Source organism: Helianthus annuus, chromosome 17 (genome assembly GCF_002127325.2).
Source record: "Helianthus annuus cultivar XRQ/B chromosome 17, HanXRQr2.0-SUNRISE, whole genome shotgun sequence".
Lineage (NCBI taxonomy): Eukaryota > Viridiplantae > Streptophyta > Magnoliopsida > Asterales > Asteraceae > Helianthus > Helianthus annuus.
In genome coordinates this window covers 136,474,421-136,501,836 of record NC_035449.2, presented here as the reverse complement: position 1 = coordinate 136,501,836, position 27,416 = coordinate 136,474,421, and the positions used below count along the sequence as shown (strand labels likewise).

Here is a 27,416-nt window from a genome sequence, read left to right as displayed (position 1 = left end):
TTGTTTCATCTCTAGTTATTGAGAATCCAGTTCCTATATCTTCCGTATCAGCAATCTTTGAAGAACATGTATCACTGGAAGATCTTGCTGGTGATGACGATGAAGAAGATGATGAGGAGGATGACGATGAAGAGGGTGATGAAGAAGAGGATGATGATGATGATGATGAAAAGGTGTTCTCTGCTAGCAGTCATGGTTCTGATGATGACAATGACGATGATGATGATGATCAGGGTGGTATGGGAATGAAAGTGACTGAACCGTCAAGTGAAAAGACTGTTGATGATTATTTGAATGATACTGTGAATGAAGAGACAGAGGGAGCTAAAGGAAAGGGGGAGCATGGTGATGATCAAAATGAAGAACATGTTGAAAAGTTAATTTTGAGATTAGACACTGATATGGAGGAAGGTGAACACAGACATACGTATACATTGGATGAGATTAAAGAAATGACACGTATGGTGGATCCAGACTTCAAGTTTGATTTTGAAGATGAATTGAATGATTTCGACATCAATCATCAACCTGAGTACGAGTACAAGTATGTAGAGGATGCTGATATGTATGACAGGGTTGAGGTTGAAGATTGCACTGATGACGAGAGTGTTAGTGAAGATACTTCTCAGTTTCCTACACTGATGGAGTTCTTTACTAAAGAGAATCGGGATGAGTTAAGAAGGAAAGTCGCTGAAATCTTGAAAGACAAAAATTTCGATGGCACTCCTAAAGACATGCAGAAGGAAGAACGGCAGAAGTGGTTTAAAGACAGTCACGAAAGAAAGTTCAAAAGGCCGTTGAAGTATTATCAGAGAGATCGAAGCATTTCACTTGGTGACATCATTAGCTGGGGTTTCCTGCCTCATGTTAATGCTTATGCGATCAGAAGGGAGTTTGGAGTACAGTTCTTTGAACGTCTATATGATGTGATGTCATAACCATGGTGGGATGTTGAGGAGCTGTTGAAAGTGAGAACTTTAGGGTATCCTGTTCGAAAGAATGATGTTGCAATGTGGGGATACATAAAGTTTGAATCGTTGAAAAATTTCCGTCACTAGAAGCCACATTACCCAAAGAGAGTGCAAAGGGTAGATCCGGTGACAGGGGTTGAAGAAACAATACTTAATGTGAAAAAGCCGAAGACGATGAAGAATATACCAGTGCCGAAGATGGAGCAGGATTTCTATAAAGGCTTCTTGGGCTGGGTATACAGTTGCATTTCGACTGAGGCTATCATTACATATTGAGCTGGAAGGGAGATAAGAGTAATACATGTTTATGACCCGATGTGGTTAGTTAATTGCTCGGCCAAAGATATTGAATGTCTATTCATAAACAAGATCCATTTTCAGTCTGAAGACCGTGAGCAGGCGATGCAGTTTCAACAAGTTGTATCTATTTGTTTTCAGAAAGGTATTAATTCTGAAAATAAATGGAATTCTAAATGGTGGTCGCTTGAAGAGAAGGAAAGAAAGAAAGCTGAACGTGAACGGAAGAAACTGGAAGCAAACAGAGGAAAATGGATGAAGCAACATGCCGAAGAGGATAAGAGAAAGAAGAAAGAGAATGACAGGCTTAGGAACTTACTGAGGAAAAAGCCTAACCAGCGTGATGAAACTTTCAAGTCACTCTGAAGACCGAAGACAAGACTGAAGACTCCGTCTGTATCCAAGGGGGAGTTTGTTGATGCACGAATGTCTAAAGCCTGCGTCTTAGTCTTAGTCAAGCTTGTATAGGGTCTAGGGGTCAAATATGTGAATTATGTATAGTGTAGGGGCTGTTTTGTAAAGTTTATGTGTTAAAGGGTTGATTCCGCTCGAAATGACATTATGTCATTTGGAGCGAAATCACAAGTTAGTGATTCCGCCCGAAATGACACAATGTCATTAGGAGCGGAATCAACTCCCCTATATATAGTAGTTGTGTTTTCTCATTTTGTACTGAATGTTGAAGTTGTAGCTGAACTGCTGCCGAATTTTTCTGAGAAGTATTAATGAGAAAACGTGTTTAATGTGATATGCATTCTATTTCTACTCCATTCTCTTTGATTCAATCTGTTTTTGTATTTCCGCTGCATAAACAGTGGTGTTTCAACTCTGATTGACTCATTTGATCGTCAATAATGATCCTACATTGTCAAATGGAAATATTCATACTAAACTTGTATAAATTGCTTGCTGGTTTTATTGTGTCATTTGGAATTTTATGTAATCTTCACTATTCGTCTGTTTCTTTTTTAAATTGTTTTTAGGAAAAAAGAAGGTTGAAAATATTTTATAAAAAATTGTTGTTTTTAGTAATTTGTCACGTTCTTCTTGTTTGTCTTAAAAAAACAACTAAATGGGAATGTCTTAGATGTTGTCCGTTGTAGAGTCAAGTAGGACTTTGTTTTATTGGATGTCTTTGGCTGGTTGTTGAACTGTGTGGTTCGTAAATTTGAGCAGTTGTTTGTTCAAAATTGTTCTTTGATATGTTGGTAGGCATGTATGTTTTTTCTTGTAGATATTTTTCTTTCTAATTGCAAAATCGTATGGTTTATAGTTACAATTAGAACGTGTTTTGGCTGTTAGTTGTTATCTGATGTAGATTTGTGTTATTCTCATTAATACTTGTTTCTTGAATCGTGCAATTAATTTCTTGGGTCTAGATGTTGTAAAGTCGTAAAAGTTTTTGATAGAATCAAATGAGTCTTTATGTTCTTTACACATTTTTCATGAGTTTTTTAGGCTTTGTTCTGAAGTTTAAAAGTCATGTGACTTTTGTTTGTATCAGATATGTTTCTGATAACATTGTAGAATTGCGTGATTCATTTTTTATCAGAAAATATATATGATTGTTTTCTTTCTGTGTGTACAGAAAGTTGTATCCATATGTTGACATGGATTTAAGTTTTTTGTGTGATGAAGTCAGCTCTTCTGTTTGTTTGTGTCTTTCTCGAGGTTTTTTTTTCTTATGCGTATTCACTTGATTAGATCCATAAGTGTTTTTAATTGAATCTATAAATTTGTTGATCTTTGTAGAGATTATCATGTTTATAGTCTGTGTTTGTAGAGAAAGATGATTGAGATTGATTTTATGAGAGTCGTTCATTGTATAACTTTTACAGCTTAACAAATAAATGTATTATACATATCTGCAGTCGTGGTTCAGATAGTTTCTCACATAAAAGAGTTCATTTTCATCGATTAGGGTTTTCATTTTCTTTTCCTTTATGATAAAAACCTAGATTCAGATTATATTGGTTATTTAATGTAGTCTGTTGTTCTCGAGCGTTTTCACAGTTCTAGATCTAGGTTATCGTTTCATGTTGAATCAATGGTAATCGTTAGGTTAGAAGTTTTGTTATCTTAGTGTGAATCAGTGTTTGTTCGTGAGGATGAGAATTCTTTGTGTTTTATTCAATGGATTTTTTGTGCTATTGAAAGTTTATTGATGATTTGATATGATTAGATCTTATTGATTAACTTCTTTTGACATGGTTTATAAGATTATACAATTACATCTCAAGTCGAGTTTTTAAGAATTTTATTTCATGAAATTCATTTTTTTTTCAAGACTGAAACTCTCGGTTACGATTAGTTGAAAGATTGATGTTAAAATTACATCTCAAGTTGTGACGTATGTGATGTTATTTGTTGGAAATGTTTGATATTTAGCCATACAACTAGGGGGTGTTAAAAATAAACATTAGGTCAGGTCATCTGTATAATATCAAAGATAACAATTGTATAATATCAAAATAATATTATAACATTATACGCAGTTCTGATAATATTGTTGTTTTTTGGTGTTTGTTGTGAGGGCTGGGCTCATTGAATTGGATGGGATTAAATGGACTTGGAAGTTGCTGATATTATGGGATGCGCTAATGGACTTACATTACATCTGCTGGTAACATAAAAGGGCGTGTACCGTTTCAGTTTAAAAGACAGAAATTCACATCATTCATATCACAACTTAATTCTCTTGAACGATTATGTTATAGGGTTTCTCTCGTTTTATTATCTCGCAATTTATTTTTCTAATTCGTTCTAAAGATTTGAACATTGTTTGTTCAATTTAGTTCCAGTATTAGAGAACCCGGGGCGGGTGCGTTATGGACAACCATAACGCGTGGAATCATCACGGAACACCGCCGCCGGTGCTTTCTATCACGCGTTGAATGGTAACGAGTTATGGTGGTCACGCGTTGAAGTTTGAGTTTTGATAGTGTATGACTTGTACATTGTGCATTAATACTTGTATATTGGAATCCCCATCACTAGTGATACCACCCCCACTACATTTCTATCACTATCACTAGAATATTGGGTGCTGACATGGCATGATTTGATTGGGTGCTCCCATCACTAGAACCCATCACTAGTGAACCACCCCGGATCCCCTTAGTGTGTATAGATCAATGTGTTGGTGATCTAGTAGGTTAGTTGTGAAGTTTTTTGTTAAGAGGGTTTTTTTTTTTTTTTTTTTTTTTGAACACATTTGTTCTTGTAATTCATTTTAATCTTGATTAATTTAGTAAAGATACCATAATTTTCACATAGATTATGACATCATGTTTCATATTTGGTCACTCAAGCATGTTTTTATGTGAAAGTCTTATCTCATCCACATTTGACCTATATAAAACGCGTTGATGATAAGAGGCTAGACATTCTTCACAAACCAATGATCTTTGATGTCCACAATCAAGTAGGAATAATTTATGATATTAGGTTGGGCATTTTTTTAATTTTTAGTTCACCCACTATCTTGTAAAAATTATAGAACAAATTGCAAAAAAAAAACAGTAATATTAAGGTAATATGATTGGCTAAATTGTTTATAAATAGTCGATTATAGTTTAACGAAAATAGAATGAACCAAATTCAGTAAACTAATCATTTTAATAATTAATTAAATTATAATCCCTTAATTTTAATCCACAAATCATCTATTTACTATCAATTTAATATATAATTTTACAATTTTTGAAAACTAAAATAATAATAATATAAAGTTTATGCATAGGAATGATTAATCGACAGAGCCAGTGGATACAATACGGAAAAAAAGGGTAAAGTAACCCAAATTTAGGATGCCTTACCACAAAGTAATCAATCAATCAATAATCATTTTAAGTGGGATGAGAACCAACTCTTTTCCATTAATACATTGCCCACTTGTTAGTGAAAGTAGCTAAAAGTTTTGTGGGGACTATCATTCCATCAACATACTAATATCCTTTATTCGATTGAGATGTTCATGGTATTATATTTAAATTTTATATTTTTCTTTATGTTTTTTTTTTATTTATAGCTAATTAAATTCGTTCTGGAAATGAAAAAAAAAAGCATATTAGAGGCATTTGAGGAACTTTAGTATTAGATTTTTGTTTCAAGTTCGACACATATTTAATTTGTGTAGTTTGTCACGCACAATAAAAGATTATTCCAGTTTATTATATTGAAAAATCATTTATTTTCGCTCCACCGAATATGCCAAGTTAAATAACTCGAAATAAGTTATTTCTTAAATAAAATCATTTGATTTCTCAAGTATATACAACCATGATTCTTAGCATATATCTTGATATAATCATATCTTGTTGTGAATTATGTCTAACTTGATTTCAATACTATTTGCTTTTGTCACAATGAGTCACTTATTAATGTATCAGTTTCCTATTTAGTTTTCAAATGTATAACTAATTTGCATAATATAATGATATTAAAAACAATAGGAACATTAGGAGTACCATTTTAAGGGGACAATACATAAAATCGTAGTGGCCTATTACGGGATATTAGCTATACATGTATATAAATATAAATATAAACAAAACAAAAAAAATTCTAATACTACAATTTGTATTAATAATCATCATAAGGCAGATTAATAATATTTGGATATGAACGGTTTAAAGAATGACTGAAGATGCTCCAGAAAGACCATAGAATTAAAATAGACATAAGATAGCATTTGATCACATGTTATTTCTTGTTTTTCCCTTTTGTATATACAAAAGTTTTCGAAAAAGAAAAGAACAAGAATAACAGGAATTAAGTTGCATACAAATACGATTATGAAAAATGAATTCGGTTCAAAAAAGAAAGTTGAAGAAGAAGATGAAAAACCGACATTAATTCACACATCACTTGTAGCCTCGGAAATGCTCTCTAAATGAGGTCTCCACACGCCAACACGCCCCTTCCTTGGATCCTTTACCTTCTCGGATAAAATCTCTGTCAAGTAGCGATCAGAGACAAGAAGATTCGTTAACAAGTTCTTATTTTCACTATTACTAGTGTGAATGCCGGTTTTTTTCTTCCTTGTAGCTGAAGATGACTTAGAACGTGTCTTTTCAGGCAAGGAAGGAGGAACCGGCATAAGAAAGTAAATCTTGCCACGCTTGAGTTCGGCATCTGGTGGCAAGATGATGATCTTGGGACAACTGACCGTCCCTTCATCGTTGTAGGATGGAGACGATGGTTTTTTGAGAACATGCTTAGGGTGTAGTTTCATGATCTCAGCAGCTCGGATTGTGCCACTTATTTCTTCCACATGTCCATTCGAGTGAACGATCCGAATTACATCAAGTGCACCACAAGGAAAAATGCATGATATAAAACATCTTATGGCGTTCTTCATCTTCGTCCCTCAACTATTCTTTTTATCATGGAGAATGAGAGTAAGACTGGAAAGAAGATAGAGAAGTATATTTTGGGGAGGACAATGGGGATGTAAGTATAATTGATTTTGTTATCAAATGATGATAATATTATATAGTACTAGCTTTTAAAAGTGGCCCCTCTTAATAATCTTCTTTTCCATCATTCTGCTACGCACAAAAAAAAAAAAAAAAAAAAAAAAAAAAACCTTATATTAGTTTTGTAATTATAAAGCAAATTCAGTGGTTCAAAAGTATGAAAAGTAGTTTGATTTTAGATTTCAACAGAACTTGTGTGTTCTCTTGTTGAAAATTTGATACCAGATATCAATAAACCGGTTGAATTCAATTCAATAATTATGTCTTTAATTTTGAACAGGAAAAAAAATATTCAATCATGACTTCAAGATTTATCAAATAAACCGATGAAAGTACAAGCAACTATAGATACCTCAAAGCATTAAAATCAAAACAACAACGCATAAACTTAAACGAACAATGGGTGAAAATACTATGAGCCATCTATATGTCTCCTCCTAATCCTCCCAAACCCAATGTATAAGGCCGTTAGATGACATGGTTTGGTACACATTGCTACGCTCAGTGCGACGATGTAAATCGTAATGACATGCATGTGGAAACCCCACATGTAAGCGCATGCTTGGGTATCGGAGTACAAATATAATTCGTGGCTCATACAAAGTATCATCATAGTAACAATGGGATTTTCATCTAAGCATCATACCAAGTCTCTGAAACATAATATAGTAAGTAAAATAAAAAAAAATGTCATAAGCATGTATAGCAAATTCTATTATCAATCTTCATAAGCCAACAATAATTCCAAATCCTGATGGAAGGCAAATTCTATTATCAATTTTCAACAACTCAAGTTAACTGAAATACGATTTACAATAAATTCGTGGTGTAACATCCAATTTTTTATATATCTTTTTGGTAATATTTTGTTTTAAAAATTCATGATAAAGTCTATGTTATGTTTACATGATTCTATTTTAATTTATTTTAACTTTTTACTAAAATTTTATAAACTGTCAAAATCAAAGTCAAAAGAGTAAATATAAAACTTTGTTGTAAAAAGCAAGCGACTTAAGTTATCAAATAGACAAAATATAAAAATCTCTAGAGCTTATCTTCTTGAAGTAGCATGGAATAAGGAAGAATAATATAAACAAATACGTATGTGTGTTTTTCTTATAGGTCCAACGAGTCGATGTCTCCCTCAAGCCTCCATTTTTAGGATTCTTAATGGGTGTTGATGACGGGGTAGCCCAAGACCAAATAAAATGACTTAGACATATGAACATTTAAAAGGTTAAAAGGTTTAAAGGTTAAAAACCCAGGAGCTAGGATAAAGCAACATGAGTGCAGTAATCAGTCATGTCTCTGATTACTTCAACAACTCTCCTAGCCGCAAAAGTAAGACGAGTCCACAGAATACAGTCTTCTACCTGCAGGTCACAAGGCTTCAACCCCCAAAAAGGGTAAGTCCCCCACTGCAAGCATGTTCACTAGACAATGGTTTCCTCGTTGAGCGATAATGTTTCCTATATATATGACACTTCATTTACTGCTCAGTACATTCTGGATCAGCCCTGATTCCATTGGGATCTCTGGCCATAACTCTCGAGTACTTGTTCCATGCAAGTCACTCTTTATCACATTCAACACACACATTCTTTTTGCTCCCACATCCGCAACTGAACACATTTCAGTGGAGGATCTCGACCAAACAACAAAATCTAACTAGTGAACCTCTCTCCACATCTTGCAAACGTGGGGGGACCCCACGACCTGCGTTAGGCAAAATCAAACCCTTCAACCCTTTTGCCTAACCAGCCCAGCCACTACCATCGGTCTAATATTTGTTGCATCAACAAGTTGGCGCCCACCGTGGGGCTACGCCACTAATTTTCTTCAAAAGACCTAGTAGTGTAGCTCCATTTCTGTTCAAGAATCAGTATGTCTGAAGGTGAGTCTCTGGGAGAGGTTAACCAAGTCCCTCGTACCTCTACCCCAAACACCAACAAAACTCCTGTGGATATACCAACCTCCATCTCGACACCGGGAAGCACTCCAACTGGAGCAACATATCCCGAGTTTCTCACTTTCCAAACACCAACACCATTTCGTTCCGGAGTACCTTCTCCCAGCGTTGGTGCCTCTAACACCCCCTCACGTGTCGACCTTACCCCCGAAGGGGTTGCTAACAACTTTCTCAAGTTAAGGTCCCTTCTTAACCAGTACGTGAGTAGGGAACGAGACAAGGGAGTGAGGATCCGTTTGGACTATGACGAGCCAGAGCCATCACTCTCTCCTGGACCACCCGCTCTCGCTTTTGCAAGCTCATAACCGGCTGTGTCCAGGAATGAGACTGGTCCCAGCAATCCTCCTCCAAATCCTAACCCATATTTGTACACGAGGTTAGATCCAACATCTTTTCCTCTCTTTTCTTCTCAACCAATTGCAACCGGTGCTTCCTTGGGGCACGAGTTGACTTTAGACCAGCTCCTACAATCCCCAGTAGCAAGCCTTCCACCCTCAACAACAACTATATGGGAACAAGCTTTGTCTGTGCTTCTCTTGGCACGGAGTGCCGTCATGAGCAATTCCTTGGGGGTAAACTGTCCAGTTGCACCTGGAAGCCTTCAAGGCTTTAACCTTATGCCCCAGATGATGGCAAGCTTCCCGTGGCAACACTTTATTAATCAAGTGTTAGCCACCCAAGGGAACAACAATAACAATAACAACACATGTGCAAGAGTGGAAGAAGATCTGGCCAAGCCATATAAACCAAGCAACTTGTCATGCTTCTCTCAGCAAATCGCTGACTATGATTTCCAAACGAAGATGAAAATGTCGTCCCATATCAAAACATATGATGGGACTGAAGATCCAGAGGACCATCTTCAAATCTTTACTGGTGCTGCTAGGATTGATAAATGGTCAAATGTTGAATGTTGTCTAATGTTCATGCAAACCCTTGTCGGATCAGCTAGGATCCGGTTCAATGATTTACCTGCCTGAAGCGTTCGAAGCTTCGATGACCTTAGCAAGGGGTTCCTGGCCAACTTCTCCCAACAAAGGCGATATGTTAAAGATGCTACAGTAATCTTACAGATAAAACAAAGGGATGACGAGAGCCTTCGAGAGTTCATAGAAAGGTATAAAAAGGAAGGTCTAACGTATGTGGGGGCAGATGAATAGATGAGAGTAGCCGGTTTCATGAATGCCATTACCTCTAAGTACCTTACCAGGGATTTCAACAAGTCCCTGCCAAAAACCTTGGAAGAAGCTCTCGAAAGGGCCGAATCCCACATCAGAGGAGAGGAGGCTATAGACATAAAAGAACAAAGAAAAAGGGGAATTAGTTGGCGTGGTAACAGCCCAGCTAGGAAAAGGGGGAACTTTAACTCCTATGACAGACGCCAAAGGGGTTCAGAGCAACGAAGGTCTGAAAGTCGAAACCTTCCAAGCAGGGAGAAGGCCATGAACTTTACACCCCTTACCAAGACCACTCAAGAAATTCTTACCACAGAGGAGGTGAAGCAAAACTTCCGGCCTCCCAGACCTCTCCCCAAGAGCAAGAAGAACGAAAATTCAACCCAATTTTGTGAATTTCATGAAGAGGAGGGCCACCATACTAATGATTGCTTCTAACTCAAAAAGAGGATCGAAGAGGCCGTCAAGTCCGGGGAGCTTGCTCACTTAGTGAAAGGGGTAAGGGACAAGATGGCCGAAGGAAAGAGCAAGGAAGTTAACATGGTGGATTTCGATGGAAAGGTTCCTCACAAAAGGCAGCGATTGGAAGCTTGGGAGCTTCAGTGTGTTTGCTTTCCTCCAACAGAAAAGAACCCACTCTCAAACCCCCTTGTGGTTGAAGAAACTGTGGGTACACTACAAACAAGCAGAGCATACATAGACACTGTTGCAGCCATTGAAATCACGTTTGAGAAGTTCTTCAACCGTTTAAGCAATGAAGAACGTTCAAGGCTTCAACCCTTAGGAACCTCCATAAAAGGTATTGCTGACATACCCCTCAAGCCTTTAGGGCAACTAACCCTTGATGTTCGTTTCAGCGAAGGCAAAATGGAAAGAATCCAACCCCTCACCTTTGTGGTCATCAATATACCTTCGAACTATGACATGATCACAGGAAGGCCGGGGCAGTGTGCATTCTACATGGCTGTCTCTGTTGGTCATGGCACTGTCAAGTTTCTTACCGAGAAGGGGATTGCAACCCTTCAACCTACTCAAGAGGTCTATATGGTTGAAGGGGAAAGTTCCAAGAGTGAAGAAGACAAGCAAAGGCTTATCATAAACCCTAAGTATCCTGAGCAAAGGATAAGGGTCAACCCAAGCCTTTCACAAGAAACTCTCTCATATCTCGAAAAGCTGCTAGTACACCATAGTGATGTCTTCGCTTGGTGCCTGGAAGATATGACGGGTATTCCTCGAAGCATTGCTGAACACAAGTTGAAAATACCACCCGATGTCAAGCCTGTTGTCCAAAAGAAGCGGAGTTTAGCACCCGAAAGGAGCTTGGCTGCATGCCAAAAGGTTGAAAAGCTTGTATCAGCTCTAATTCTCCGGGAAGTCAAGTATCAATCCTGGGTTGCAAACCCAGTCATGGTTCGAAAGCCTGATAACTTTTGGAGAATGTGCATAGACTTCAAGGACTTGAACAAGGCTTGTCCTAAAGATTGTTACACATTGCCAGAATTTGAGCTCAAGGTTGACTTCCTCACCGGTTACCCTTTCAAGTGTTTTCTCGATGCTTTCAAGGGTTACCAACAAATTCTCATAAAGGAAGAAGATGAAGAGAAAACTGCTTTCCATACGGACAAAGGAATCTTTTGCTATCAAAAGATGCCTTTTGGCCTCAAAAACGCGGGTGCAACCTACTAACGCCTAGTTGACAAGGCTTTTGCCAGTCAAATTGGTAGAAACATGGAAGCGTATGTTGATGATTTAGTAATCAAAATCAAAACAGAATACCAAATGCTTGACGACATCCAAAAGACTTTTAAGAACCTAAGGAAGGTCAACATGAAACTTAACCCCGAGAAGTGTTCGTTTGGGTTTGAAGAAGGTAAGTTCCTGAGGCATATTGTGGGAAAACAAAGTATAAAGGCCAATCCAAACAAAGTCAAGGCTGTTCTAGAAACCAAGCCACCACGAAGCAAGAAAGAGGTAGAATGCTTAAGCGGGAAGCTTGCAGCCTTAAAGCGTTTCACCTCAAAATTGGCAGAAAGATCATTGTCTTTCTTCAAAACACTCAAAGGATGCTCCGACAAAAAGGATTTCAAATGGACTGAAGAAGCTGAGGAAGCCTTCAACTAGATGAAGCAACGCCTAGCTTCACTCGTAGATATCGCAGCCCCTGAAATGGGAGAATTGATCTATGTATACCTTTCGGTTGCTGAAGAAGCGATAAGTGCGGTCCTCACCATTGAACGAGACAAAGTTCAGGTACCCGTTTATTTCTTCAGCAAAACTCTAAAACTGGAAGAAATCAAATATCCTCCTTTGGAGAAACTTGCTCTAGCCCTAGTCCAAACAACCAGAAGGCTTCAAAGGTATTTCCAAGCACACCCTATACAAGTGGTCACTAACCAACCCATTAAGAGTGTGCTTGAAAAACCAGAAAATTCAGGATAATTAGCCAAATGGGCAGTGGAACTAGGTGAACACAACATCACCTATGTTCCAAGAAAGGCCATCAGAGCCCAAGTCTTGGCTGATTTCATTGTAGATGTCCCAAAACAAACAATTATTGAAGTAAACACAGCTGCCACTGAACCCTCAGACCTTGAAGCCTGGAAGCTTTTTACCGATGGGGCATTAATCATTGAAGGGTCAGGGGCTGGGCTCATTCTGATCAACCCAGAAGGGTTAGAATTCAAGTATGCTCTCCGATTTGAATTTCAGACCACCAACAACGAAGCTGAATACGAGGCCTTGATAGCCGGCTTAAGGTTGGCTAAGGAAATGAAGGTTAAAAAGCTTGAAGTCTTCACAGACTCGTTGCTGGTGTCACTATGACACCTGTGTCACTTCAACCATCAAACAAATACCAAACCAATGAAATATTGTATTTCATACTTGGGATTTGTATAAATATGTCTATCATTTGCACATATCAATTCTTGATCGATTTCGAGCTCTAAATCGCTTTCTGGAAGGTTATACGCGAACTGATGCGTAAATATAACCAGTTTAATGCAACAAACACTCCGGAACAGTGACATAGGCTTAACATACCTTAAACAACCCTTATATAACTTAGAAATAAGTTTTGGATGGTTTGGTGTGTCGAAATCAAGTTTATTCGCTTACAGGGACTAATTTCGACAAACTGCGAAAGTATGCCGATTCGTACTGTAACGAACATTCCGGAACATGATCATAAGATAAACATACCATAAATATCCTTTACATAGCTTAGAAATAGTCTTTGAGGGTTCGGTATGCTAAAATAAACTTTATTGATCAATAGGGACTAAAAGCGTCAAAAAGTGCATAAGTTTGCATTTTCGCGCATATCTTACATTCTGAATATATCCGGACATCCAAAACTTTATGTAATCATTAAAATATTTTATTTTAGTGATTGGCAACCATTCGTCGCTTAATTTGGATCGTTTTTGCGTTCGTTACGACTTTCGTCGTAATTAACCGAACAACGCAACCGTACGGCCAAACGAACCGACATCCGAGATATTTTTGAGCATATTTTAATTTCCCTATATGTTAACTTTATTTTAGAGCCTTGAAATGAGGTTAACGGGCTTAAACGTGCCAAAAATGCATCAAAATGCATGTTTTTCAAGTGCAGGGACCTGTTTTGACATTTCTGCCAAAGTTTGCTAGGCCTGGGTCGTAAGCCTTGATCAATTCTTACGTGGCCGGCGAGAGCTCATCAGACAGAAACTGCATTTTCAGCATTCTGGTCATATTTCAGGGGTTTTAATGCAAAATTCTCAATACCTTGGGCTGAAAATTGATGGTTTTTAGCATCCCATTGTATTCTAATACATTGGGCCCAAGTGTAAGGCCAAGATTTAAGCTCGGTTTACGAGAAACGATCCTAACGGTTCTTGGTTTTCTATAAATACCCACCTCCATTTATTCCATTCTTGACACCTTGATCTGATTTGTTCTCTAAGTTGGGGTTCTAACACTTCATACCTGAGAATAATTGGATCAAACTTCCATTCTTGGACCTTTTGTAAGTGTTCTTTCTTTCTTTTGCACGTTTTTAGCACGAAAGTCAAACTGTGCTTGACTTTCTCCATTGAACAGTTTATGGTTAATACGAAGTTCGTTGAACTTCGCAACGTGAGCATAATCACGATGGTTATAGTCCCAAGTGACTATACCTACTGATTACCACGTTGATTAGGTGTAGTGACGAGTCATAGTTTCGGCCAAAATGCGTATTTAAGCGTATTTTGTAATCAAACTATTCTTGGGTATCAAAACCGTTTGTTTTGATATCTAACTTGTTTTCAAACCTTGTTAAACATGTTTTAAACATGTTTAGGTCGTCACTTTTAGATTAGTGCTTATATAGAGTCGTAAGTCAAGCGGTTTAAACAACCGCTTAGACTTTCGAACTAGACCCGTTTGGTCGATCATTAGGATCCGACCAAACATGTTTTGTGACCATAGTTGTATAGGGAATAACCTTCCGAGGTTATACCTTATGGTCACTTCGTTTAAGTAGTTGTATGATAGGTAGTTCATATGCCTTAGGAAAATGACCAAAATGCCCTTTTTACGCATAAATTCATTTTAAGCATATGTAACCTAAATTTTCACATCTAAACTGATTAGGTAACATTATTAGACATGTTAAGGCATATAATACTTGTCATAGGACTAGTTAGGCGGTCCGAACGCGTTTTACGCGAACGACGCGTTAAAGTAGCGTAAACTACCTAAACGGGTCGTAATAGGTCGTAAGCACTTAGGTTAGCTTTCGTTTTAGTATGTAGGCTTTGTTAAACCATATCATATGAGTTCCCACACTCGTTTGGTTTACGAAACATAATCCAATCTGATCTTCCGATTTAGGTCCGGTTTATTTACATAGTTACCTATATTAGGTGCCGTATGATTTCCGTGATCCCTCTAGCTTGCTTGGTAGTTGTTCAAGACTTCTAAGCACTCTCAAGTGAGTACATAGTCCCCTCTTTTACCGTTTTCAATGTTTTGGGGTGAAACATGTGTACCTATTTGTTATGTTCATGATTTCAAAGTATAATTGATTATACATGTTAGTACTTATCTTTTGACAAACTGAATGATTATTTATCGTTTAAACACTAATTTTCAAAGATTATAAAATTAATTGTTGGATTGTACTTAATTTATACGTTCACCAGACCGATTGGTAGTATGATATTGCGCTATAGGCTTTGACACCCCATTCATGTTGTCATGGAATGTCAGAACCGATATTTTATCCAAACAGGGATTGCCTTTGTGGTATTTCTATAGTCTCAAAGGTGTATTTTGATGCACTCAGGTCTGAATGGATTCTTAAATCACATTTTTATTGTATATTTTGTTATACTCCCAAAAGTATAGTTTGATATGCTCTCATATGTGATATTGTACAAAACCAACATATATTTTGTTAATTATTAAAACATAGTTTGATATGTTATTTATAAAACCAAAACATAGTTTAATATGTTATTTATAAAACCAAAACATAATTTAATATGTTATTTATAAAATTAAAACATAGTTTAATATGTTATTTTATAAAACCAAAACATAGCTTAATATGTTATTTATAAAACTAAAACATAGTTTAATATGTTATTTATAAAACCAAAGCATAGTTTAATATGTTATTAATAAAACCAAAGTATACTTTTGATATACTACTGAAAATTATTATTTTAACGACTAAAGTATATTTAATATACTATTTGTTTAACGATTTTGGAACTGAAATATATTTTAAAATATTACTTATTCGACTTTCTTAAAACCAAAGTATATTTTTATATATGTACTACAAACCTTTTTATCAAAATATTGTTTTACAAACAATATATTTTATACAAACTCATTTAACTTAGTTATTTATTTACCTATGTATTATTCTGTTATATTATTTGATTTCTTATAAATTTTAGTGTGATTTATAAAAGAAAATATTTTAAGGTTCATGACTATTTTTTGATTAATATTTTTTTTTCTAAAACTTATAAGTCATGAATCCTATTATAATAAAACCTAGGTATCTCACAGGCATTTCTATGCTGACGTACCTATTTTTACACATGTTTCAGGTGCTGTTAGGTGATGATTGTTGATGCATGCTATACATAGGATGGACTCGTGCCTTAGCGACTTTAAAACTTGAAAGATAATATTGTATTTATCTGATTTATAATAAAATAATGAGTTCAATAATTAAATTAAACGAAATTATTTAATCCATGGTTGTGAAACAATGATTATGTTACGACACTCCCCGACATTTGCACCATGATTTGTTGTTTTACGTGGTCGGGGTGTGACAGTCAAGCCAAGTGAACGACAGTTATGTTGCAAAGGAGCCCAATATGAAGAGACACAAAGAAAAATCGAAAGAGCTGATGAACACATTCTAAACGTGTACTATCAAGCAAATTCCCAGGTCTCAAAATAAGAAAGCTGATGCCTTGAGTAAACTCGCTTTTCTCACCTTTGCCCACCTCACCAAAAAGGTATTGGTAAAAGTGTTGAAAACTCTATTAATTGAAGAATTGGAAGTTCAAGACGTAATCACCGAAGAAGGCACCAACTGGATGACTCCAATTAAAAAATTCCTTAAAAACGGTGAGATACCTGCTGATCAAGCAGAGGCTGAAAGGGTTAAAGTCAAGTCTAGAGAGTACGTGTTGCAAGGTGAAATACTCTATAAAAAGGGTTACCTTGCACCCTTGCTGAGATGTGTCGGACCCGAACAAAGCCAGTACTTGATCAAAGAGGTTCATGAAGCTATATGCGGAGCTCATTTTGGAGCAAGAACGGTGGTTGCTAAACTAATGAACCTTGGGTATTTTTGGCACTCCATTCACCGAGACACCACTGAACAGCTAAGAAAGTGTGATTCCTGCCAAATTCATGCACCAGTCCCAAAAAGCCCCAAGCATGACCTTGTCCCGATAACCTTAGCATGGCCATTTTATAAATGGGGAATGGACATCGTTGGCCCATTCCCACCAGCCAAAGGTGGAGTGAAGTTCTTATTAGTGGCCATAGACTACTTCACCAAGTGGTCTGAGGTTAAACCACTTGCAAAAATCACGGGCAAGCAAGTCATTGACTTCGTTTGGGAAAACATCATTTGTCGCTATGGATTGCCGGGAGTGCTTGTCACCAATAATGGAAAGCAATTCGCTGAAAAGCCTTTCAGCGTTTGGTGCAAAGAGTTTAGAATAGCTCAGGTTTTCAGCTCAGTGGCATATCCACAATCAAACAGTCAGCTTGAAAGGATGAATCGAAGCATAGTTGAAGGAATCAAAACCAGATTGGGAAGGCATGAAAGCAATTGGCTTGAAGAGTTGCCAAGTTTTCTATGGGCCATAAGAACAACCAAAAAAATAAGCCACAAAAGAACACCTTACAGCTTGATGTTTGGATCTGAAGCCGTGATTCCAGCTGAAGTAGGAGTTGTAACTCAAAGAACGGTCAACATGGATCCCGAAGCAAACCACAAAGAGACCATGTTGAACTTACAACTCCTAGAGGAAGCATGAGACCAAGCTGCAATCCAAGAAGCCAAGTACAAATAAATGATGGAAGCCTATTACAACAAAAGAGTCAAGCACGAACGCTTCAAGCCAGGAGACCTGGTGCTTAGAAACAATGAGGCTAGTAAAAAAGAGAACCAAGGAAAGCTTGGCCCAAAATGGGAAGGGCCATATACAATCCTTGAGGAACATAGGGGCGGATCCTATAAGCTAGCAGACTCAGAAGGTAAAAAGCTTCCAAGACATTGGAATGGAAAAACCATAAAGAGGTTTCATGTCTGATCAAGAAAGATTGGTTTGTAGTTCACAAAGTTGTATTTCAAGAGTTATCCTATTATCACCTTTTGTAACACAATATCTCTTGAATGAATGATGATGTTTTATCAAATTTGGCTTTCTATCCTAAAATCAGGTTGAGAACCTAGAAAAAAAAGTCCATGGCAAGGGCCATGTAAGGGGATGAGCTCCCAGGCCATATCGCTCAATAGGTTCAAGGGTTGAATGAACCTACATAAGGGGTGAGTTCCTAAATCAATACAACTCCATGAGACTTATAATTAAAAATAAAGTTGTCTCATAGACGGGTCCGAACAGCCTACACCAAATGTTCCTTAAGCCTTAGAAAAATTATCAAAAAACAGGCTTACGAAATGAAATCAAACTAATGAAAGTAATGAATAGGATAGGTGCTATGTCTTCTTGTTAAAAATACCAAGGCTAAGTGACTGCAGTACTGAACCCTTTAAGGTGTGAAAAACATAAAGACAACATAAACTCAACAAAGACAATACCACAAAGATAAAAAATAATTCAAGGGGCAACGCAACAACATGAGTAAAAAGGGTACACACAACCCAAAACTCAAAAATACAAACCAAGACATGAAGTTATAAAACTAAAGTAATAACAGAAAGCCTTGAAGGCTTCAAGCTACATACATTTAAACAGCCAGAAGCCTTGAAGGCTTGAAGCCAACCAAGCTGCCTTACCAAACAGGCACAAGCACAAAAAACATAACACAAGGCAAGTAGTAGAAACTTAGTAACATAATAAAAAAAGCCTCAAAAGGCTTCCAAACATCCAAGTAAGTTAAAGCAAGCCTTAGTGGCTTGTAAACCTAAGAAATTGTTCAAACGGCCACCAAGGCCAAACCACAACCACAAAGCAGGAACCTTAGGGGTTCCTGCAAAACCTAAAATTGTTTAAGTTAACATACAAACCATTAAATTGTTTTTGGGGTGCTAAGAAAGCTAGAAATGTTTTTCAAGCATCAACAGGAGGCTTGGAAACCCCAGAACCATCACCTATAACCTTCTTGGCTTTCTTTGACTTCTTAGCTTTCGAGCCACCATCACCAACCACTGCTGAACCTTCTAAACTCGCAACCTTGGAAGCATCAGGTTCTCCCGAAAAGGTATCCTCACTATCTCCTGAATAAGATCGCTATCTTGAAAGGGAACCGAGCACTTCAGAAAGGGGCTTACCAAAACAAGCTGCAACCTGATTAACATACGGATAGGTTAGCCTCTCCATCTGCTCAACGGAACCCTTAAAGACCTCAGAAGCTTCAGGACGATACAAAGGAGACTTTTCCAAGGGATCACCAGATTCATGAAGCTTGTAACCGGCAAAGAGACCTTGATATTTCCCCAAGTTGAGCAGTTTGGTGTAAACTTCACCAAGAGTTGAATTGAACTCTTTAGAGTGAAGAAGGTAGGTAACAACTTGGTGGAAACCTTGATCAATAAGCCATTGGTTATCACCAGTGGCTTGGGTAACCAAAGACTTTAAACCCTCTTTCTCTTCTTCAAAGGCCCTCTGCTGGACATTCAAGGCTTCCCTATCAGCTTTTAGCTTCAACCGGTCAGCTTCGAAGCTTTTCTTGAGATCATTTATCTCAATCTCGTGCCTTCTTGTCAATTCACCCACCTTCTTGACCCAAGCTTCTTCCTTCTTTGAAAACCCATCAATCTCTTTCTTCATTGCAGCCATTGAAGACTTTACCTTCTCCTTCTTCTTAGAAAACTCTCATACTCCTGCATTCCCTTCTGAAAATGGGTAACACCCTCAGCAACCAAGGCAGAAAGGTTGCAGGAGCTAAGTGATGTGCATGTGGTGTGATATATTCTTATGTATATTTTAGCCCCTTTTAACCACTTTAGTCAAGTTTTAAATTTATAAAACATGATATTTACTAACACCAAACACACATATGGGCAAGTGCACCCATCGTGAGCGTAGTATAGTGTTGGTAAGATACCGAGGTCGTCCAAGGACACAAGAGCTTTTAATACCGGTTTATCCTCAACGTCTAATCAAATCAAAAATTTAAGAAAAAGGTTTTAAACTAGAAAATAAAACTAAAATGCTGAAAATAAAAATAAAAACAGATAGACAAGATGAATCACTTGGATCCGACTCACCTTTAGTGTAACCTTTGATTATTTCCGCACATTTGCACTTTTTAAGAGATTATCTTAGTTATTGTAGTAGACCCCTCTTTTGAAGGTGGCGTTACCCTCAACCTAGTAGTTTGAGTTAGCAAGGATACAATCCTAAAGGGTCGGATTATTGAAAGATAATTAATTAAGTTATTAACGCATATTGTGGTAGGCTCCTCTTTTAAAGGTGAAGTTACCCTCGGCTAAGTAGTCTGAGTCAGCAGGGATACAGTCCTAAGTAGCCGGGTTAAAGTTTTAATAGTAGTTTACATATGAGGGGATCAAAGAGTTTGGACCCCCGCCATCCAATACTATTGGGTATTGAAGGAGGTCCTACTAAATTTGACCTAGGTCCTTGCAGGATCTATACACTGAACAATAGCAAGACTCTTACCAAACCATTCCCTTAACCCCCGACTAGGTAGCCAACATATCTCCATATAGACCGTGGAGATATGAATGGTGAAAATCTTTTATTTTGTATAGACAGTAAAATAATGCCAAGACACCACGGATAAATGATAAGGAAGAATCACCTTCAACGTATAAAACTAGTTATTAAAGTCATTAATACATAACCAAATAAAAAGTGCGAAAAGATTAAAAATAAAAAATATTACACTAAATGCTTGTCTTCACCAAGTGATGTAAGAGACTTAGGGGTTGTTTGGTAGCCTCTGAATGGTCATTAAGAGGCTACATCTTAATAGAACCATTAAGAATTTTACCAATGAGAAGGTAGAAGAATGTGACATGTGATGATTTACCATTCAGATGTTACCTCTTAACCATTCAGACTTGAGGTTACCTCTTATTCATTAAGAGGTTTTAAACCATTAAGAGGTAGCATCTGAATGGTCATTAAGAGGCTAACAAACGGCCCCTTAGGCAAATATGGCCTTTGATTGTCAAGAACTCTTACGATCAATCTTGGATCCCGAGACTACTCACACACTCTATGATGGATGATGGATGATGGTGGTGGACGATGGTGTTGTGGTGGTGGTGGTGGAGTGTGGGTGAAGTGTGGGAGAGTTGCAAGTGAGCCAAGAACCCCTATTTATAGCCTGAACAGAAGCTCGGGCACGACCCCGTGTCCATCCCTCAGATTTGTCTGCATTAGTTGACCACGCCCCCATGTCCGCTGGGCACGACCCCGTGTGCAGAAGCGTATCTGTACTATCAAGATTTCCTCAGATTCTGCGAATCTTAGAGTTGACCACGGCCCCGTGTCCGCTGGGCACGCCCCCGTGGTGGGTGATAGAAGCTTCTACAACTTTGTCTTTTCTGCTGACACTTGGGCACGCCCCCGTGCTCATTGAGCACGGGGCGTGTTCAGTCTTCTGTTCTCTTGTTTTTGCTTGGAGAGATGTTGTCGAGGGGTCGGGCATGCCACGTGTATTCCTTTTCTTGTATTTATGTTAAATTTAGCTGTCTTTTTGCTTCTTTGATTAATTTGAGCTCATTTAATCCTGAAAATACAAAAGGAAGACAAAAGCACACTTTTTCCAACATTAGTACTAAAAAAAGGGTTAGTTTTATGTCACAACTGATGTAATTTATATGTTGCATTTTGTACACATCAAATACCCCCACACTTGAATCTTTGCTTGTCCTCAAGCAAAACTCTTTATAATGTGGCTTTTCACTCCCAAACGGAATGGGTAGAAGTGAAGGTTTTTGGGCTTGTCATAGAGTGTCGGGATTCCAAGATTTTTATTAGTTTTTTTTATTTTATTTACAATCCTATTCGTCATGATTTATTTAAAACATTTCATAAGATAAATTACTTATTAGGCATAACATGCCTCTTTAAAATTCCATCTATATACAAGTTCACATACCTCACGGGAGATCACTCAACACTCGGCCGAAAATGTATTTTTGTGAAACACTTCAGAGCGGCATGGAACTTACTCCTACCATATGCTTGCTAAGCAATCAATCCTCCTTTTTAACTATATACCTTTGTAAATATCAAGAGAACTTTTGGGGTGAAGGGTTAGGCTTGGGTTAAAGGTAGGTGGTTGGGTTTGTGGTTAGTAGAAAAGGGCGAAAGGCGTAAAAAGCATCGGTTTTCGTAAGACTTTTTTTTCATAACTTTTTATTTTGATGAAGCAATTCTTCAAACAAATTTGTTTTTATAAACTTGTTTGTTTATTTCTTTTGGCTTCATCATTATAATTTTTTTTATAAGGAAGTCATAAGAAAAACCGAGCTTTGTTACTAAAATAAAGGGTTTAAAATGAAAAAGGTTTTGGTGGGTAAAAGGGTGTTTGTTTTGGGTTAAGAAATGAAAAGGTTTAGGCTCAAAGGGGTTAACTAGGGGGATTTTGGGTAGGTGGTAAAAAAAAAAAAAGAAAAATAATGGTGTAGAAATAAAAAGGGTTAGTCCTAATGCCTCCATCATTTACTTGTGTTTAAGTTGGTAAGGACCGGGAATGTATCGTCGTGGCAAGTTCTAGAGTTGTAAGAAACCAAGCGGCTATTCACACAAGAAACGAAAAATGAGCATTTAGTTTAAAGATATGTATTTGTATACTCAATAAAGGCTCAAAACTCACTTTTGTGGGAATGAGTTTTTACGTGAGCAAGTATATATAATCAAATTTTAACTAGTTTTGTTATGCTGTTTCATAATTTTCTTATGTTGGTTCTTTTTATCACGATGCCATCGGTTGTAAATTTGTAAAAATATCACCTTTTTAAAACTTGTAATTCTCAACTTAACTCAAGACAAGAAAAAAAAAAGAAAAATTTTTGAAAAAAATTGGGGTGATTAGTGGTTCCAATAGAGTTTTGTGTAAGACTTGTGATTAGGACTTGCAAAAATTCAAGTTTTAGCATCCCCCCACCCCACACTTAAATTACACATTGTCCTCAATGTGTCCCAAAAATAAGTTTTTAGGTTGATTGAATGTGTAAAAGTATGTCAAAAAGCAAAAATTTATGTTACTAGGCGTCTGGAAACACGGCCCCGTGCTCGTTGAGCATGAACCCGTGTTCAGAGTGCCAGTAATGAAAACTTACAGAAGGTGAACACGGGGGCGTGTCGGCTGGGCACGACCCCGTGTCTGACAAAAATCTGCAGAATTAAAACAAATAACAGGTCTGGGGTAGTGGGCACGGGGGTCTGTCGGCTGAACACGACCCCGTGTGGACAAACTGCAAAGTTGAAAAACAGGTTTCTGGCTTCGGTTTTCCTGTCCTGGCTTTAGTAGCACTAATATTTAGTGCTCTAAGCCTCGTATGTACTTTTCTTATCAATAAACGCTACACCAAACCATAGCAAGCATCCTAAATTACCATTGTTCAAACATCCAAACCACAAAGTTAAAAAGAAAAATAAATGCAGAAAGTAAAAAAGAGTTAAAGGAAAGTAAATTGTTCAACACACGGCACGCAGGCCGAAAATTGTTCATGAGATAAAGGGGTTAACCTGAGAGACCTTCAACCAGCTGGTCCTACCTCCGCTCCTCCCGCCTAGTCCATATCCTCGTCCTCGTCATCACCTCCTCCTCCGTGCCCCACCATGTACTCCCGGATGTTCCCGATGTCATCCTGCATGCCGGATATGTTTCTCTCTATTGCTCTGACCTGGGCGTACGTGTTACTGGCAAGGTTGTAGGTGTTCCTAGTGCACATGAGGTTTTCCTATAACAAATCATGTAAACTTTGAAAATTAGGAAAACCGCCTCCTTGAGAGGAGGATTGGCCCAGATCACCATTGGGCGGATACTGGTACTGAGGAGGGGGTTGGAACTGTGGGGCATGTAAGACGAGTGCCTCTTGCGGGTTCCATGCATACCCCTGGACTCTTTGGAAGCTAACCGTCCCGTCTTCGGCTTCATAAATCAAGTTCATGGAGCGACAGATGTGTAGGTCCACTCTTCCCGACCATGGGCTCTTTTGGAAAGACCTGGGCATGTTCACGAAATGTTTGAAGAGACGGTATATCCACCCCCCGAAGAAGATAGGGGTTGGTGGAGTAGTAAGCCGGTTCCAATGCATGTTTCGGAGCAGGAGGTACGAAACATCAAGGTGTCTGCGGGTATGAATGCAATGAAGAACTATCAGATCTCTTAACCCTACAACGCCACTGCTATCATGCCTTTGGCTAAGAGAGTAAGTGAGGACGCTATGGATGTAACGGTAAAGAGGGTCCCTCAACTTACTGCTATTAGTGCTGCTTGGGTTGTAGTGCCCTTCTCCTATTTGAGCCCACGCTGCTTGGCGTTCGTCTTCTGATAATTCACGTAACCCACCTGTGTTTTCTTCATTACCCGCTTCTTCCTCCGCATACAACCCAACTATCAACCCAAACTGTGCCATTGAGATTGAGTACTTAGTCCCCCCACATCGGAATTCTACCCCATCATTATCAAATGGGTCAGTTCTTGAATTGAACACGAATGTGCTATAGAACTCCAGATTGTATTCGTGGACTGAGCGATATCGAGTGTACAGAGCGGTTCTCAGCGTGCCGATGACTAAGTTGTTGAATCGGTGAAGCTGGTTCACTGCTCCCAAAAGATTCATGCACACTGTTCTTAGGTATTCCTCCGGCCTGGTTCGAAGCACGTCGTATCTTGCCTTAGCATGCAACTCATTTGCATTGAACTGTGTGAATTTCTTAGACATCTGAAAGGAAACACCAAACAATTAGCATGAAATAGTGAAATTTTCGGAGAAAACTGAAAACAGTCAGCTGAACACGACCCCATGTTCAGTGGACATGCCCCATGTTGGTCAGAAGATGGCTGAACACGCCCCCGTGCTCAGCGAGCACGACCCCGTGTCCAGGCGTCTGTTTCCCAAAAATCTCATTTTTCGACCCGGTCCCGAAAATATGAAAATTTTTGGTTCAGTAGGGGCGGTTTTCCCCGAAAATAAAACCCCAAGTGCCGTTTTTCCCAAAACAAACCGTTTACCCCTTCAATTTTATCTTTTTCGGTTCAAAAACAAGGGTTTGGGGTTTTTGTGAGAAATCGGGCAAATCTATGAACAATACAAGTGGATTTACTTCCTATAACATGAATATAACCTATTGCTAACAGATTTATGCAAAAATTTGAGGTTCGACCCGAATGAAGTTCAAGAACCCTAGATTTTCCTCAAATTTTTGATGTTTTAACTACATGCAAGTGCTTAATCTAACTACTAATGATGATAGAATCATACCTTGGTGTTGTTAGGAGTAGAGGAGACGTCGAAATCTTGCAGAAAAATCGCCTGAACCAGAGAGTTTTCGGGGAAACGGGCCGTGTGGAAATGAAAAAACTGTGTTGAAAAGGGGTTTTATCCCGACAGTTGCGTGGACACGGCCCCGTGCCGGGCGAAATATATATATATATATATATATATATATATATTTAAGTGCTCGTGTGAGTGCCCTGTTTTCCCAAAACTTGGTTAGAAGACTTTCCGATTTAGATGTCAACCTGCTTGTTCGTAACTTACCAGGCATGATGTTGATGCTTTTACTCTTCGACCGTTTGAAGCGAGATTTCTTCCTCTTCATCCTCAATGAATCCTTGATAGAGTTTCAGCCGTTGGCCATTGACTTTGAATGGAATTCCATTCCGAGATTTCAATTCGACTGCACCGTGGGGAAAAATATGGGTGATGGAAAAAGGTCCTGACCACCTAGATTTAATTTACCCGGAAATAATCGAAGTCGTGAATTAAACAAAAGAACTTGATCTCCTACCCGAAATTCATTAGGTTTAATATGTTTATCATGCAAATTTTTCATTCTTTCCTTATAAATTTCGGAGTTAGAATATGCGTAATTCCTTAGTTCGTCTAATTCATTTAATTGACACACTCGATTTTTACCCGCAAATTCTACATCTAAGTTTACATTTTAATTGCCCAGTAGGCCTTGTGTGCTATTTTTACTGGCAAATGACAACTTTTTCCGTAGACTAGCTTATATGGGGTTGTACCTATTGTTGTTTATAAGCAGTTCGAAAAGCCCATAAAGCATCATCTAATTTATCGGTCCATTCCTTTTTATTTAACCTTATGGTCTTTTCTAATATTCGTTTTAAAACTCTGTTAGTCACTTCGGCTTGTCCGTTTGTTTGAGGGTGATATGCTATTGAGACCCGGCGATAGACCCCATACCTTGTTAAATTTTTTTCAAGTTGATGGTTACAAAAATGGGTACCTCTATCACTTATCAATGCTTTTGGTGTGCCAAAACCAGAGAACATTTTTTTTTCAGAAATCTTACCACGACTCTTCCATCATTTGTTGGAAGTGCCTCGGCTTCGGCCCATTTAGACAAGTAATCTACCACCATAAGTATATATTTGTTTCCTTTTGACGGTGGGAAGGGTCCCATAAAGTCGAGTCCCCACACATCAAAAATTTCACAAACAAGAATGCCATTTTGTGGCATTTCGTTTTTGGAAGAAATACTACCTGATCTTTGGCAAGCATCACATGTCCTTACAAGACTTTGTGCGTCTTTGTAAATGGTCGGCCAATAAAATCCTGAATCAAATACCTTCCGTGCGCTACTAACGGCACCATGATATCCTCCGTATGGACCTTCATGACAATGGCGGAGAATTCTTCTTGCCCACTACCATGTACGCATCGGCGAATGAGTTGATCGGCACACATTTTGAAAAGATAAGGATCCTACCAAAAATAATGCTTCACATCGGCAAAGATTTTTTTCTTTGATGATGTGGCCAACCTTTCGCGACTATACCGCTAGCTAAGTAGTTAGCATAGTCGGCGTACCATGGTTCTTCCCTGTATTCCACCATTTCTAGGGACTCTGTTGGAAATTTTTCGTTGATTTGCTCGTCCTTGGTTGCCTCCAAAGCTGGGTCTTCTAAGCGCGAAAGATGATTTGTTGCGGTGTTTTCTGCTCCTCTTTTATCTTTGATTTCAATATCAAATTCTTGGAGGAGTAGAATCCACCGAATCAAACGCGGTTTAGCATCCTGTTTCTTGAAGAGATATTGGATGGCTGCATGATCTGTATAGACTACTGTTTTAGAAAGAACAAGATAAGAACGAAATTTATCAAAAGCAAATACCACAGCTAGTAACTCTTTTTCTGTTGTTGTATAATTTTCTTGTGCATCGTTAAGTGTTTTACTAGCATAATAAATTGGGTGAAAATGGTTTTCTTTTCTTTGTCCCAAGACAGCTCCAACTGCAAAGTCACTTGCATCACACATGATTTCGAAAGGTAATTTCCAATCAGGGGCTATCATGATAGGTGCATTGACTAGCATTTCTTTTAGTGTTAGAAATGCTTGATTGCAATCCTTGTCAAAGATGAAAGGGGCATCTTTTTCAAGTAGTTTTGTTAGAGGCCTTGAGATTTTAGAAAAGTCTTTGATAAATCGCTTATAAAATCCGGCATGCCCCAGGAAACTTATGATGGCTCTAACGGAGGATAGGGGTGGTAATCGAGAAATAGTGTCTATTTTGGCTCGATCAACCTCCATTCCCTCGCTTGAGATTTTGTGACCGACTACTATTCCCTCGGTTACCATGAAATGGCATTTCTCCAAATTA

General features: G+C 38.1%; 1 protein-coding gene across 1 annotated transcript; it reads right to left on the bottom strand.

The window, feature by feature from the left end:
* Nucleotides 1–5,917: 5,917 nt before the first annotated feature.
* Nucleotides 5,918–6,723, bottom strand: LOC110922723. Its single transcript, XM_022166945.2, has one exon. The coding sequence runs from the start codon at nt 6,628–6,630 to the stop codon at nt 6,127–6,129; it is 504 nt and encodes a 167-aa protein (XP_022022637.1). The 5' UTR covers nt 6,631–6,723; the 3' UTR covers nt 5,918–6,126.
* Nucleotides 6,724–27,416: the final 20,693 nt, after the last annotated feature.

Excerpts from the sequence above, each read along its gene's own strand:
- LOC110922723 (XM_022166945.2), bottom strand. The coding sequence starts at position 6,630 with ATGAAGAACGCCATAAGATGTTTTATATCATGCATTTTTCCTTGTGGT.